Source organism: Buceros rhinoceros, unplaced genomic scaffold (genome assembly GCF_000710305.1).
Source record: "Buceros rhinoceros silvestris isolate BGI_N320 unplaced genomic scaffold, ASM71030v1 scaffold6061, whole genome shotgun sequence".
Taxonomy (NCBI): domain Eukaryota; kingdom Metazoa; phylum Chordata; class Aves; order Bucerotiformes; family Bucerotidae; genus Buceros; species Buceros rhinoceros.
In genome coordinates, this window is record NW_010392396.1 from 4,372 (window position 1) to 18,455 (window position 14,084).

At 37.8% G+C, this 14,084-nt stretch overlaps 1 protein-coding gene across 2 annotated transcripts in view; it reads left to right on the forward strand.

The window, feature by feature from the left end:
• Positions 1-1,738: 1,738 nt before the first annotated feature.
• Positions 1,739-14,084, forward strand: part of LOC104500738 (oxidation resistance protein 1-like) — an 18,287-nt gene continuing 5,941 nt past the window's right edge. The window contains exons 1-4 of one of the 2 annotated variants that reach the window (XM_010144442.1): positions 1,739-1,804; positions 8,438-8,518; positions 11,826-11,951; positions 12,546-12,698. In XM_010144442.1, coding sequence (XP_010142744.1) covers positions 1,739-1,804; positions 8,438-8,518; positions 11,826-11,951; positions 12,546-12,698 — 426 coding nt within the window. The remainder of the gene's footprint in view (positions 1,805-8,437; positions 8,519-11,825; positions 11,952-12,545; positions 12,699-14,084) is intronic. The other variant, XM_010144443.1, reaches the window with a different exon arrangement.

Here is a 14,084-nt window from a genome sequence, read left to right on the forward strand (position 1 = left end):
TTTACACAGAAACTAAAAACTTCCAAGTAAGTTGTTTTAATTGTTCTAGAATAAAAAGGTCATGTGATGGTTCTTTTCTTCTCCCTTAGTTTTGGAGAAACAGTGTGCTGCTAGTCTTAGGGAGGAGTTTGGTTTTTTCCAGGATGTGAAGGGGTGGGGTTTAGGATGACTGCTAAAATGGGCGATGGGGGAGTTAGTTGTATGGATAGCTTTTAGGTTTTGGCTTAGAAGATGAATGCCCAGAGGTAATTTGAAATAGTTTTTCTGCATACTCTCCATTCCTGTAAGATTTCCCAGACTTGGAGGTGGGAGGGTGGGTGGGGTAGGCTGTAGCTTGTATTTTCTTTTTCTTATATTGATTGCAGTTGTCTCGTTTGAAACAGTTTTAAGACTGTCCGTTTTCTGTTCTTGTTTTACCACAGCATTAGCTCACTTGTTAAAATAAGCTCAAATGGGCATATAGTTTATTGCTAGAGTCTTTGAATTGTACACCATTTGACCATGTATCTTGTGTATTATTGTGTGTTTCCTAAATCCTAGCTTTCAGTGTACCAGTGGTAAAGATGTTCTTTCTTGTTACCTTAATTCTCATAAATTGGAGCAGATTGATTTTTAGTTACCAGCTCCTGAGACAGGTTTTATTGAGAAGAAATGCATTTTAGCCGTCTGAATTAACCTTCAGTTAGATATTAATGCACGATGAGGCATTCCAGCACACAGGCTGCAGTATAGTGAAGTAGAAGTTCTGGTACTGGTTTTCTATGTTTGGGCATTTTGGCTGTTAGATCACAGTGCAACAGCACGAGTAAGCAATGTTTTCATGTTGTGGTGATGCTGCCTGCTGCTGCCCTGGCCTCTTTAGTACTTTTTCCCAGGACTCAGAGCACTGGGTGTTTTTGGAGGCAGGGGTGGGGGGGAAAGTCTCCAAGTGCTACAACAAGGAAATTCTTAAAGGGTTTCTGTGTTACTGTTGCATATGTCTGTTTAAATAAACATCCTTCCTTAAGAACAAAAAAAAATAAATCATTATTCTAAAAATACTTTATTGCTGTAACTAGCATTTAACCCATGCAGCAAGTTTATCGTACAGACAAAGGAATTAATTTTCTTCTTGTAGCTTACAAAACTGAAAATGCTGCTGTGATGCTAACAGTTCCTGAATGCCTTAAAAAGAGTATTTTCAAAAAAAACGTCACTGATCCCTTTTTAAACTGGTTCTGGATTCTAAGAAATGGCAACTCTATATAAACCCTGTCAGTTAACTTAAGTAAGACAAGCTATTATTTTAATACTGAATGGAAATTTGTTACCATTCAAACTTATTTATGAGCAAGTATAGAGTGACAGAATATTGCAAGCAGTTTGTGAGGATTTTTTTTTTTATTCTTCAGTATTGTATAAGAAATAATAAGTTGTTCTGTATCTTTAAATATTTTAGCCCTTTTAACAAACTAGTACTCTGCAACCACACTTGAATACAGGAAGCCTTCCTTCTGTATCGTCATCATTTGCGATACATCCCCCTACTGTACACTCGTTCATTTGTTCCCTGACATGTCACTCAAATGTGTGCGTGTAGCAAACTACCCTGTCACTGTCGTGGGGCTCTGCCTGTGCCTGGAACTGACAGCAGGTACAGAGAATGCTTTTAAACAGCCTTGAATGATTTTTTTTTTTGTTGTTGTTGTTGATGGTGGTTTATTTCTTTTTTTAGTCTCATCTTATTTTTAGAAGGGAAATGTCTCGCCTCTGGTATGGGAAGAAGAGAAAAAAGCACCAGCCAGTTAGTCATAAATATGCTCTGGTAATTTCCAGTGTAGTATGCTCATTTCTGTTATTGCATTCTTGTCATGTTGAGATACAGAGACAGTTTCTGGAAGCTTAAATTTTGAATGTGTAAACAGGATGCTAAATCACAAATTTTCATTACTTCTGGGTGCATAACCTAATTACTAGCATTCCAGCATTAGATAAGAACAACTGCTTTGAGCATTAAGGGGCTCAGAGTTTTAGGCTGGGTTGCTGAGGTTTTTTTTCCCCCTTTGGAGTAATGTATTTTTTTCAAGAAAAATGTGATTTATAGGTGAATACCATTAACAGTAGTTTGCACTGGCATTTAATTAGAAAAGTGTGAATCTCCTTAGTTACCATTGATAGTATCTACTTTGAAGTCATGCAGCTGTATGAAGATCAGGCAATACTTCTAAGTTGGAGATGAGTATGCTGTAGTCCCACTCTCACAGTTATAATGAAGGGGGAGTGGTTCTGGGGGGACAAATACTGCTGGTTTTATAGGTTGCGATTGATGGAACTAACTGTGGTGGGTTTTTTCAGTGTTGTTTTCCTCAATTTGTTAAATTTGTTAGTAGTATATAAATGAAATGTTTCTTAGTGAGACTTGCAAAACAGCAACATCTTGGGGATAGCGAGGAAGTAATCTTGACAGTATACTTGTGCTTTTACCAGCTGGTAGATCTGGAAGATATTTTTCATTTCATTATTGCAGATTCCGCCTGTGACAGGCTTTTGCCTTTTTTTTTTAAGAGTTAAAGATTTCAGGGGTTTCCTGCATACTTCTTTTGATCTTTATTTGCAGCCAGGTTACTTGCAGAATATGAAATAATCATGTGGCAACAACTGTTTCTGTAAATGTGTGTTCCTAACTAACTTTTTTTTTTAAATAATAGGTTCTTAATTTTCCTTTGTGGCAATATATTGTAGAATGGAGATGTGATTGCTAAATTAACTCAAATGTAGTTTAAACATACCCCGTAGCAGTGTAAAAGGTATCCGAAATTTACCAAGAACATGTTCTTAAATATATATGTAGATATATCTTGCCTAGCTAACTAAAGTAGTAGTAACATCCTGTTTTCAAAATATTTCCCTTAGGACCAACACTTTATTGTAGCCAAAGTTCAGCTGTGCTAATAAAAGCAATAGTTACCAGCTCTTAAGGAGAGGTTGAACTGAAGACAGTCTGAGAACCATCTTTGCTGTGAGAGAGGTAGAGAACAGGTTATTTTAATGTGTAAAACAAGTCAAATCAGAAAAAAAGGGTAAAGTATCTACAGATGGGAATATTTTTTTAAAATGTTGCTATGTCAACAAGACATGATCTATTCTTGAAGCTGGGGGTTTTTTACCTTCAATGAATGAGCATAAAGCCAGTGTGCACGCGTAACCTTACAGAAAACATGGAAGGAGTATTGGTACCATTGTTTCTGTGTTACTCATGACGAAGTGGGAAGCATGTTGAACAGTCCCTCAGCATATATGAAGTACAGGTTTGTGACTGAATGTTTCATTAGTGGTTGTTCTGAAATTTGGATGAAACCTTGTCTAACGTAAAATAATGTAACTGCTGGACCAAACAGTGATAAAATAAAATAATAATGCTTGCTTGCTTGAAGCAACTAAGTTGCCCTATATTGTTTACCTGAAAGGCCTTTGTTATTTTCACATTGATAGAATAAATTTGGGCTGAACATTGTAGGGGTTCCTTACTTTCCCAGGATAAGAGACAAAAATTCTGGTGAATACCCAATGCCTTATGCTTCCCTTCAAAAACTCTTTTTTTGGTATTTTCTTTATTGTACTGCAACACGAGGTGCCAGTAAGCTTTTAGAATGTCAAAAATGCAGGCAACCATTCTTTCTGTCAAAGCACTTCAGACAAAAGTCATCAGACACAATGCAAGAGAACAAAAGGTGGATTGCCTTCTTTGGGAATGTTTGTCCCAATGCTTTGCAGAGCTTGGAAGGGCAGACTAGCCAAAGGGGGCAAAACCAATGAAAACTTACTTTTGGCTTCGATATTCCTCAGATATTATGCAAAGAGATTTAAAGTGGTGTTGGTTTTAATAACTTGAATGATTCGAAACTTGCAGGACTTCTGAGGTTGTGTGTTTTGGAGTTTTGTTTTGGTTTTTTTTTTGTCGGCTGTACTTGTTAAGCTAATGGCTGTAGTTCTTCGGCTATTGTAGAGATGTAATAATAGGGGCTTACATGTGAAAGCCGAGAATTTAATACTTCATCTCTCTGGATGGCAGAACTGCAAGGTTGCATCAATCCAGTAATACCACTACAAAGATCTTTTTAAAGTCAGCTTTCCATACTAAATTTTTTTGTTGTAGATTAATAGAGTAAACTGATGATCTGAGTCTCTTTAAAAATAAAAAAGCAGAGTGCAATCCAGTACTTTCTTACACTGACTGCTAAGTCTGGAACCTTTCCTTGATGATACTGTCCTAAATAATTAGGTGTTTATGCATCATCATCAACTAGATCTTCAATTTAATATTAGTTGTTGTATTGTTTACATTTTTAATAGTTGTGAAATATTAGGCCTCGCTACAAATGCAGTCAAAGCACAAAGGTTGATTATAAGTTGAAAGAGAACAAATGAGTAGTAGAGGCTTATATTTTCTCTGTATGTTTTTTGTTGCCTACTTCTAAGGATATATAGGACTTTCTTGTCATACCTGAGAGAATCTGTGCATGGCATTATCAGAACAGAGATGAAGCCACGCTCAGCCTGTCTTTTCCCGGAGTGGCAGCTTCAGGTCAGACACCAGGTGCTGTGGTTTCAGCAGCTGAACTTCTGGTTTCTCTGCTTGCTAGTGCTGCAACTTCCTTAAATTGTTTTGCAAGAGAGCTAGGTTTTATTTGTAATGCTGCTATAGTTCTTTTTTTATTTGGACAAAATCAGTCAAATTGCTTGACCTGCCAATTGAAGAAAGTAATTTTCATGAATCTGATTTTTGGTTCTTTGCACAGATATGCCAAACTGTTTAATGTTTGGCCATGTTAAATTTGCTTCTCTTGCTGGCATTATCTCTCAAATTAGTGATGTCTCATATCTTGAAAAAATAGCTTATTATAAAGGTTTCCAGTGTAACACTTCCTGTGTGCTGCAGGCTGTGATTGCTTCCTTTGCAAGTTCATTTATTAATTCTGGTTATGGCGGGTATTTTAATTTTTCTTCAGTATATGTTAATTGGTACAGTTGCTGTGGGCTTAGAGTGCTTTGAGGCAGATGCTTAACAGTCCATCCTGCAAAGCTGTAGAGACAATACTGATAGGGAGAATGTTGCTGTTGTGTAACGTACTCAGCTCTTCTGTCCCTGCTCTGGCAACACCTTGCTGTGCAGAACAGTTCTGAGACGGCCAGTTTCAAAGGTACTGAAAGAGAAAAAACTGCAGTGCCAGCCAATCAGTTCAGAGGATTGATGATTCTCTGCTCCCTCTCCTGTGCTTAAAATGGCTAGTTCTTGCACCTTCCCTTGGCATTTATTTTTTTCAATTAAATATCCTGCAATCTTAAAAGTGAAACCTATTTTTGACACTCAAGAAATATGTTTGCGAAGCTTGCAGTTCATAGGATTTTACAGAGATGTATTAAAATTAAAAGTAAAATTGTTCAGCTTTCATTCTTTTAATATTTGGTTTTTATTTAATACTCACAGTTAATCATGAGGGTGTAGATAACTTACGTTGAATATAACCACTTAATACCATTACACTTTCTACAGTTTCTACATTCTTATCTCTCGGAAATACTGTTCAGCTCTGATAAGACTCTCCCTTTGTCTAAGGAGACAGTTTCAGCTATTCGTTAACTCTGAAAGTTTAGCTGTATTTGGTTTGAGGGCAACATTCACACTGCCCTGTTAGCAAACATGCGTTAGGGGTGTGTGTGCAAGTCCCTGGTGGCTTTGTTAAACTGGTGGAGGAATGCCGCAGTGGTGTAAGCAGTTTTCATGTTGACAGCTGCATATAGCAGATTGGTATGACCAATGGCTGAAAGGGCTGGTGTGTCACCGTCTGCAGGGCACACTGTCCTTCATGGACATTCAAACGATTCCAACTGTGTGTTTTCATGTGTATTGTTGAAAGACAGAAAAGTTCCATGTCAGGAAATTTGATTTCTGTCTTGCCCACTGCATATGCCACTATAGCTTGCAAGGGATAGATATTCTGATGTACTTGCAGAAAAACAGAGTTTAGAAACACGAGTTTCTCCAGAAGGAGAATCCTAAGCCTCTTGATTGGTTGAATCATTAGTATACAAACCCTCAATTAGATTGAACTGCATTAAACAGCAGAACACACAACAGTTTTAATAGGTGGTTAACTCACACATACACACAGGGTGGAGAATCGAGCTGAAAGGCATTCATGTGTCAAGAGTCATATGACTCATCCCATGTTTTCTCATCAGTGTTGCTGTTATGACTATAGCAGGAAGTATTAGCTCTCTAAGGATATATCATTTCAAACTTGATTAGACCTTGGAATTGTCCTGTGGTACACTGTCCCTAAGCAGAATCGTTTTTGTCCTGATGCACACTAATTTCCTGACCGTATACATTATTTGTTTTGTTGTATTCGAACCACTGCCCAGTTTAAAGCCTAGTTCGGTAATGAGTTGATAACCTTGACACAGTATGTCTCGTGGCTTCCTCACAGGATTTAGTAGGGATTGTATACTTAAAATAACCAATGGGTTTGAGAGATGGATTCCTTGCGCTTAATTTTCCTGTTGATAGTTTGACATTCTATGACATGCTATTTATTATGTTTGTCATTGCATACCAGTGGTCTGCCACTATGCAGGCTTTTGTTCACAGAACAGATGGATATACCTAATGTGACAGTGTGCAGTAGGTTCAGGATACCAATGAGCTGTTATTATGTGCATACTTGGATAAGTATTCATGTTTCTCTCAGGTAAAAAAATTATTAAAATATGTTTGCACAGTGTTCTGAGGATATAAACACACCCATGGCACATGTAAAGGTGTGTCAGGTCTTGATTACTGAGCAAAAGGGTTAATATGCGGTTCCCATGTGCAGGGTGATGAAGAGTATGTGTTTGACAGGTCAAAGACAAGATGCCATTGCCTATAAAATTGTCTACATTCCGGTAAATGAAACCATAACTATATAGTGGTGTCAAGGATGAGTTTTTGTTTTGGTTTTTGGGGGGATTTTTTTGGTCAAGAATCTTGTTAAATAACCACACATTTATGGCCCATTGTAAGTTAACTACTGCCTGTCATGTGATAGGGACTGAGCTTAAAGAAGCAACAAGGCTAAAGGGTCCTCACATTGTTGCTTTTCAGGATTACGTTCATAAAGTGCTGGTGTGAACAATGTGATTTGCAATGAACTGTCATAGCAAATAAAAGGATAAAACTGCTCTATCACTTATATGCTTGAGTGGAATTCTGTTAAAGTTTTGCATATAGGTGCTTGTCTCAGAGAATGCAAAAACCAATACAACTTGCAATGGTTTTCTTGATATTTGTTAAGAGAACAGTAGAAAACGGTGGAAATAAATAGAGTGCAAATATTTACTGATTAATCAGTAATAAATCTAGATGTCACAAGTATTCCTTTTTCCTTGCCTTGCAGTTGCATGGGGTAGAGTGAACCATCGCTGCTCAGGAGCCAGTCATGCATGACTGTGGGCTCTGTACTCAGGACAGTGTCAAGTATCTGACCAAACTCCTTGTAGTAGGGACAGGTAGATGGGGAGCTGCTGGACTTGTGGTTGTCTTCCTTTGCACTGTGGTAGGCTCTAGAAGTTTTTAATACACTCTTACTACATGGGACATCCATTTAATCTCTCCACCAGCTGTTTTAAGATGCTTTCATAGAAATGATGATTTTGAGCGGTTCTCAAAATCACATTACTTGCTGTAGTTACATCAAAATGACTGTGTAGTCCTTTAGCCAGCTTGTTGCACCAGAGCAGCATGTTCTTAAAGCTTTCTGACTAAAGGCTTTCTGGGTATACACCTCCTGCCAAAGTCAAGGTGCCATTTGGAGTGAATGTGTTGACAGGTGAGCAGCTCCTGAAGCTTTGGAGGTGAATAGAAAGAATAAAGATATTGTGAGGTGGTGTTGGGGCATTATTAAAGCTTAGTCCTACTACCTTGTCTTTAACTATACCTTCACTGCCAGACGGAAGAGTCTGAAAACCCTGAGGTTTGCTTGTAGTGTTAATCCAGGAAAGCAAACCAGACTTACAGGATTCATTAATGTGGGTGTAAAGAGTGTTTGAGAGGACTTTGGGCTGAAGAGTTTGGGTTTAAGGCATGCAACTCAGATTGACTTCTAATTCAGCATCCTCATACTGGTAACTTTATGCACTCCTATATCAGTTCTATATTCATCCTAGAGCAGTGAGATGTATCTGACTGCTAGTGCCACTAGTGTTTGATCTGTAACTTTGCTGTGTCTACTCATATGTCTAAAATCACCTATGTGTGCATTGTCCTTGCAGAAACAAACATCTTTTAGCACTTCTTGTTTGTTTGTTATCATTGCACATTTTCCCTTCATTACTCTCCTCCACTTTTTTTCTTTCTTACCTTTTTACTTTTCTTCAACTGTCAGTGGAATTACTGTCTTCCTGTCTCCATATTCAGGTAGTGTCAGTGGCTGAGTATCACCGCAGGATCGATGCTCTAAATAGTGAAGAACTGCGCACACTCTGCAGACGTCTCCAGGTGCCCTCTTCAAGTAGTTTAAACCCCATCTCAAGATACTAAACTATCTCTTTGTAGTGTCTTTGATCAGGGCAAGTCCCACACTCAGTGGGTTTGTCCTGTCTACAGCACTACAAGGATCCTGCAGAAAATTCCTTGTATGTACTTAATTGTGCCATGCTCTGATGTGATCATTAATTTTATGATGGAATTATTACTTCCAACTTTTTCAAACAGGAATTTTCTGTCAGAATTTGAAAATTTCTTCTCAGTACTGCTTGGCTTGGAGTGATGTGTTTTAACTTCCACTTTAGACTGGTGTGTTGTGTTAGATAGAAGCTTTCCTAAAAAGAATGCAAACCAGGTGAAGAGCCCAAAACCTTGTTGCCCAGGTATTTAATTTTATATAGGAATCTTTCATCAAGAATCTCACAGTACTTGGCAAGTATGAAGCTTCACAACTTCTGTGGAATAGGTAAGTATTTTTCCTGTTATGCAAGCAGGTAACTGAGGCAGTTCAACACGGCAAAGCTCATACACATGGAGCTGGTAATGGAACTGTCTGTTCCCAAAACAATACTTCGAAAACAGTACTTTATTTTCGATTTTTAAAGGTTTACTGATATTTGCATTCTCTTTAGGTGTTCTAAGTTCTTTGACTGTTATAAAATTGTTAGCTGCTGTGTACATCATACATAACTTACTGATGGAAAGCATGGCTTAGAACTCCTTAGAATCACTGAGTATTTTGTTTTCCTATAGCAGTTGACTGCTGAAATTGTAAAAAGTTTCAGTTCTGGGGGTTTTTTTTACTTCAATTTTGGCTTTCTTTCACCTGTTATGTAATTACACATAGGAAAACATTTTCTTAGTTCTTATTTCCATCGATTTAGTAATCAGTAATTAATTGCGTCAAAATGTTCTGTAAGTGGTGTGATTATGTATGTCATTAATGAGCATGAACCGAAAAGCTGCAGTTCTTACTTCTATGGGACAATGAGAAATTTTGCAAAAAAAAAACTTTTCATTCCCATCTGAGAACAAATCAGTTCTGTTTCTGGCAAGTGGTGATGGAGAATCTTTGTATTAATATCCTGGAAATACAAGAGCTCTTTCCAAATACCTTTCACCTGCAGTACCCGAATTTATGGTTTAGGTTGACTTGAAAAATCTGATGTGATGGGCTAGAGCCCGTAAACTCTCTGCTCTGAGGCCATTTAAGTGTTTGTCATGTAGACTGCGAGGGAGTTAGTAACCAAGGAAGCCTCTGAAATCTGACTACGGGTCAGTCTGCTCTGTCAGAGTTTAGTGGGAATTAAACTTACGAGTTTCAAAATTACGCTGTGTTCTGTAAAACAGATACCTTTGAACAGACGTGGTTTTGTCTGGAGCTTCAAAGCAGTGTGTTCTTTCTAGAAGGAAGTTGCTTTACTGTAGTAATAATAATTTTAAAGACAAAAACAATAAAAAGCCCCTCAAAAACCCACAGGCCCACCATCACCACTTCAAATTAGTCACTTTTTACATGGTGCACTGTAATCAGAAATGAAGAATAACAAAGGTGATAAGCTTTCTGCTGTACACTTGAACGATGCTGTACTTTCTGGAGTTGAAACAGTATATATGATGGATGGAAGGTATTTAAAGTGGATTGCCAAGTAACATGTTTTATAGATAGCACTCCATAATGCAGTCTGTAGGTTATCTTTTTGTATAGCAAGTTGAAAGGATAAATGTATATCCTTTTTATTGTGATATGCAAGTTAGTGCATAGTTTACATTGGAAATGCTTGTTACCTTCCATTGAAAAATTGAAGACTTGAGCTTTTTGCTTGCTTCGTAATATCTTTAAGCGCACCTGTTCTTGAGTTAAGAATTCGTATTGTAATTAAGTTATTTTATTAGTATACTTGGATTAGTGTTTTATTAGTATACTTTGACTATAAGCCAATTTTTAGTATGGGTTTGTGATAGTAACTTTTTTCATAGTTCTTGAGGGAGAGGAAAGGGATATCTTTTTTTTTTTTTCTGGCTCAGGTGGCTGTATTTGTTTAAATAGTCTTATCTGTATTTCAGTTTTCTTTGATTTGGCTTTTCTTTTGTTAACAAAGCCCTCTTAGCAAAAGCTTGGCAAAGTTTATCGTGGTGATGTGTGAAATAGTTGTGGCCTGTATGTTTAGAGTATGAGCTATGTGGCAAGCACTTGTTATTCTGGATTTGTCAGGTGATTTTGACAGGTGTTTCCTTTAAATTCTTAGGATTCAGGTTTTAGATAATTTTGACAGTCTGACTTTCAGTGAAACTGATAAAATTATTCAGATGCATTCATTCTTGTTGAGATTTTTTCTTTAGGGAATCTCTCAGGATTTTAATAAGTCTTGCTGCAGTGGCTTAGTTTACTTCCTTCACTTTGTCTTACTCTTCTATCAGATTTCACTATCCCCACAGCAAGTTTTAACTGTTCCTGCAGCAAGATTTATAGAAGGAAACTTGTTTGGGTCTCAGCTAGTCTAGTTCTCAACAGGGCACTTTATCTTAAGTGCCAATGGCTATGGGCTGGGTAAGATGATGTTGTGGACTACAGTATCTGATGAGGAGTTCTGAGGCCACCTCCACTAAATGGTGATACGTAACAACTCAATAGAACAGATGTATGGGGCAGTTGTTTTAAACTACTACAGGATCTTCATGCATAGTGTGTATTTGTCAGACTCCAAAGCTCACTATGCACTGTAAATATTATTGCTGCTTTCCCCTTCCCTCTCTCTCGATTCTTTCTTCGATTCCTATAAGTACGCCAGCAGTTTGCTTATGGATCAACAATATTCCTATGGCTCCATTCAAAGGCTTTACTGAAAGTGTGTGGGAGCAGTCTTTCCGCATGTCTACTGCATATCCAAAAACTTTCACAAGTACTCTTAAATAAGAGTGTTTCAGAACTACTGAGAAATGTCCATGTTGAAATTCTAGGTCCTTTTCTGTCTGAGTTTTTAAATTACATTTAATATAATTGCTATGGTAGTATTAAAATGCAAGCACTACGTAAGCTGACCTCTGAAAAGCATTTGATGTCTTTCAGCTGTGCATGAGGACTCATTTTGGTGGAGTTTTTTAAGCATAAAACCATAGCTTTCTTCTGAGTAATTGTTGGTATATAGTTGAGTTCTGTCTTGCTATTGGAAGCAGTGGAAACCTTAGTTGGATGGAATCTAATGGATTTTGTAACTTTTGAAGGAGTTTTGTAACTGCATGATTTTTAATCCTGCAAAGTTTATCTTCCCTGCTAATAAAATTGTGGATACTTATTTTCTTGGTTTTCTTTTTATAGATAACAACAAGAGAAGATACCAATTCAAAACAGGCATCAAATATCAAAACAGACCTGGAGTCTGAAGCATTTCGGCCAAATCTTAGTGATCCCAGTGAATTACTACAGCCAGAACAAATTGAAAAGGTATTAACGTCTGTGTTACTTTTTAATATTGCACATTAACGTATCAAAAATGCTTTGACTGTAGCATAAAACACAGCAGTAGGAAGACTTGTGTGATGCTGAATGTATAAGGCCAGCACTATTTATAGCTAAAATGTTACTTTTTTCTTATCTTAGCTTTCAGTACACCATGACAACGCTAGTCTGTGTCTTTGCGCTTATTTAATTCTTCCTTGAAAACAGCTTGGTTTTCACCGCAATTCTTGCTGTCCAGTTCTAAGTCACCTCATTAAATGTGTTTATTGAAAGTTTGAATCAAGGCTGATTTGCTTTCAAATGCACAGGAGCAGGAGTGCAAGCATCCTTGACTGTTCAGCTTGTTACTTGTTGACTTGAGTGATCTCGTTCCCCAGTACTGAGAAATAATATTGCTTGAGAGATCAGGGATAGAAAAAATACATGTGAAACTTCATGTTTGTTCTGAAGTTTTAAACTAGCTTTTAAAGTCACTTGTAGTAGTTCAGCAGAACATGAATAGCTTTCATTTGTGTGTAATATATTCTTAAAAATAGTAAAAAAATGTGTTAAATAAGAGGGCTGTTGTCTTATTAACAGCTTACAAAGTCTCTTCCACCACGGACAATTGGATATCCATGGACTCTTGTCTACAGTACTGCAAAGCATGGCATGAGCTTGAAGACTTTGTATCGAACTATGCTGGGATTAGACACACCTGTGCTGTTGGTCATCAAGGACAGTGATGGACAGGTAGGAAAATGTTTGTGTGGAGGTAGAGGACCCATCAAGGAGAATGTTCGAGGAGTATAAAGGAATAGCTGACACTTCAGTCCCTCATGTGAGATAAAATTGTGTTTATCAAGCTGGTTTTCCCCTTGGTAGTTCTGTAGCGGCTTTTAAAAATATGTTTCACCGGCAAACAGTCCCGATATACCACATTTCTAGGAAATACTTTAATGATACAAGTTTACTCCCACAATGCATGAGTCTTAATAGCCGGTTACTGAATTTACTTCTGTCCTAGTTTTGCTGGGACAGAACCATAGGCCTGCCATGGTCTGCAGGCTCTTAGCACTTTGGAGTCAGGCAGGGCAGCTGCTGTGAGCTGTCTTGCAGGTGTATTGTAAATGTCACCCTCACTATAAAGGGGGAAGTTGGCTGCAGAGAGGAGGGTCTGTTGCTTGGGCTTATGATCCTGTTCATCATCTTCCTTCCCCTGCTTCTCTCTGCCCCTGAAGGGGCTCAGTTCCTATTCTGCTCCTGAGGACTGCTATCCCATTTATTGTGACCACTGTACATTTGCTGGGCTGAGTATAAATTTGTACACTTTGTATTGGTATTGCTATTAGTTAGGCTGTTTCATTACATCTGTTTTCACTTCAACCTCTGGATCTCTTCTCCTTTTCCTGATCCTCCTTCCCATCTGCAAAGGGGTCATCAGGTTATAGAACAACTGCTGTAGTTTAGCCCTGGATATGTGCTAAATGTAGACACTTTTAGTATTCTTTTTTAGTATTCTTTTTAAAATGCACTTAAAGTACAAGAAATATAGTCTTTAAAACTTTCTGATTCCAGAAAATCTTCTTGAGCTTGAATGTCATTGCCAGCTGCTTCTTAGTACATTCTGTGGCTGCAGCCAAATCTCTCTCCTGTTCCAGGGCTGTGGAATCTTTGCTGCATATTGAATTTTTGTTCCTTGACTCTCTGTAGTTGTGCTATGTTCTCCTTTGAGTGGGGTATGAATTCCAGAAGGTGGATTACATCTCACCATTTGAATAGCAAACATTCTTGAATATTCTAATAACAGATGAGCACTACAGGCAGCATAAGACTTTAATTCATTCTTTCTGTACTCTCTCACGGGAGCAAGTTACTGCTGTCTTGAAGAATTGACAGAACCACTGCAAAATCTGTAACATTTACTTCACTTATCTGTCCCACTTTAACCACTGTTTCTGTTTTCAGGAAGCATGGGTTCGTAGCACCTAATACCATTCAGGGGTTCTGAAAACTGTAAATGAAGGGTATGTTTTCAAATTCAAGTCACAACTTGTCTTTTCCTTCTGCTTTACTGCCTCGGGGATCCCTTAAAAAGAAAAATCCCTCCTAAATCTCTGCTAGTAGACTACTCTTTCC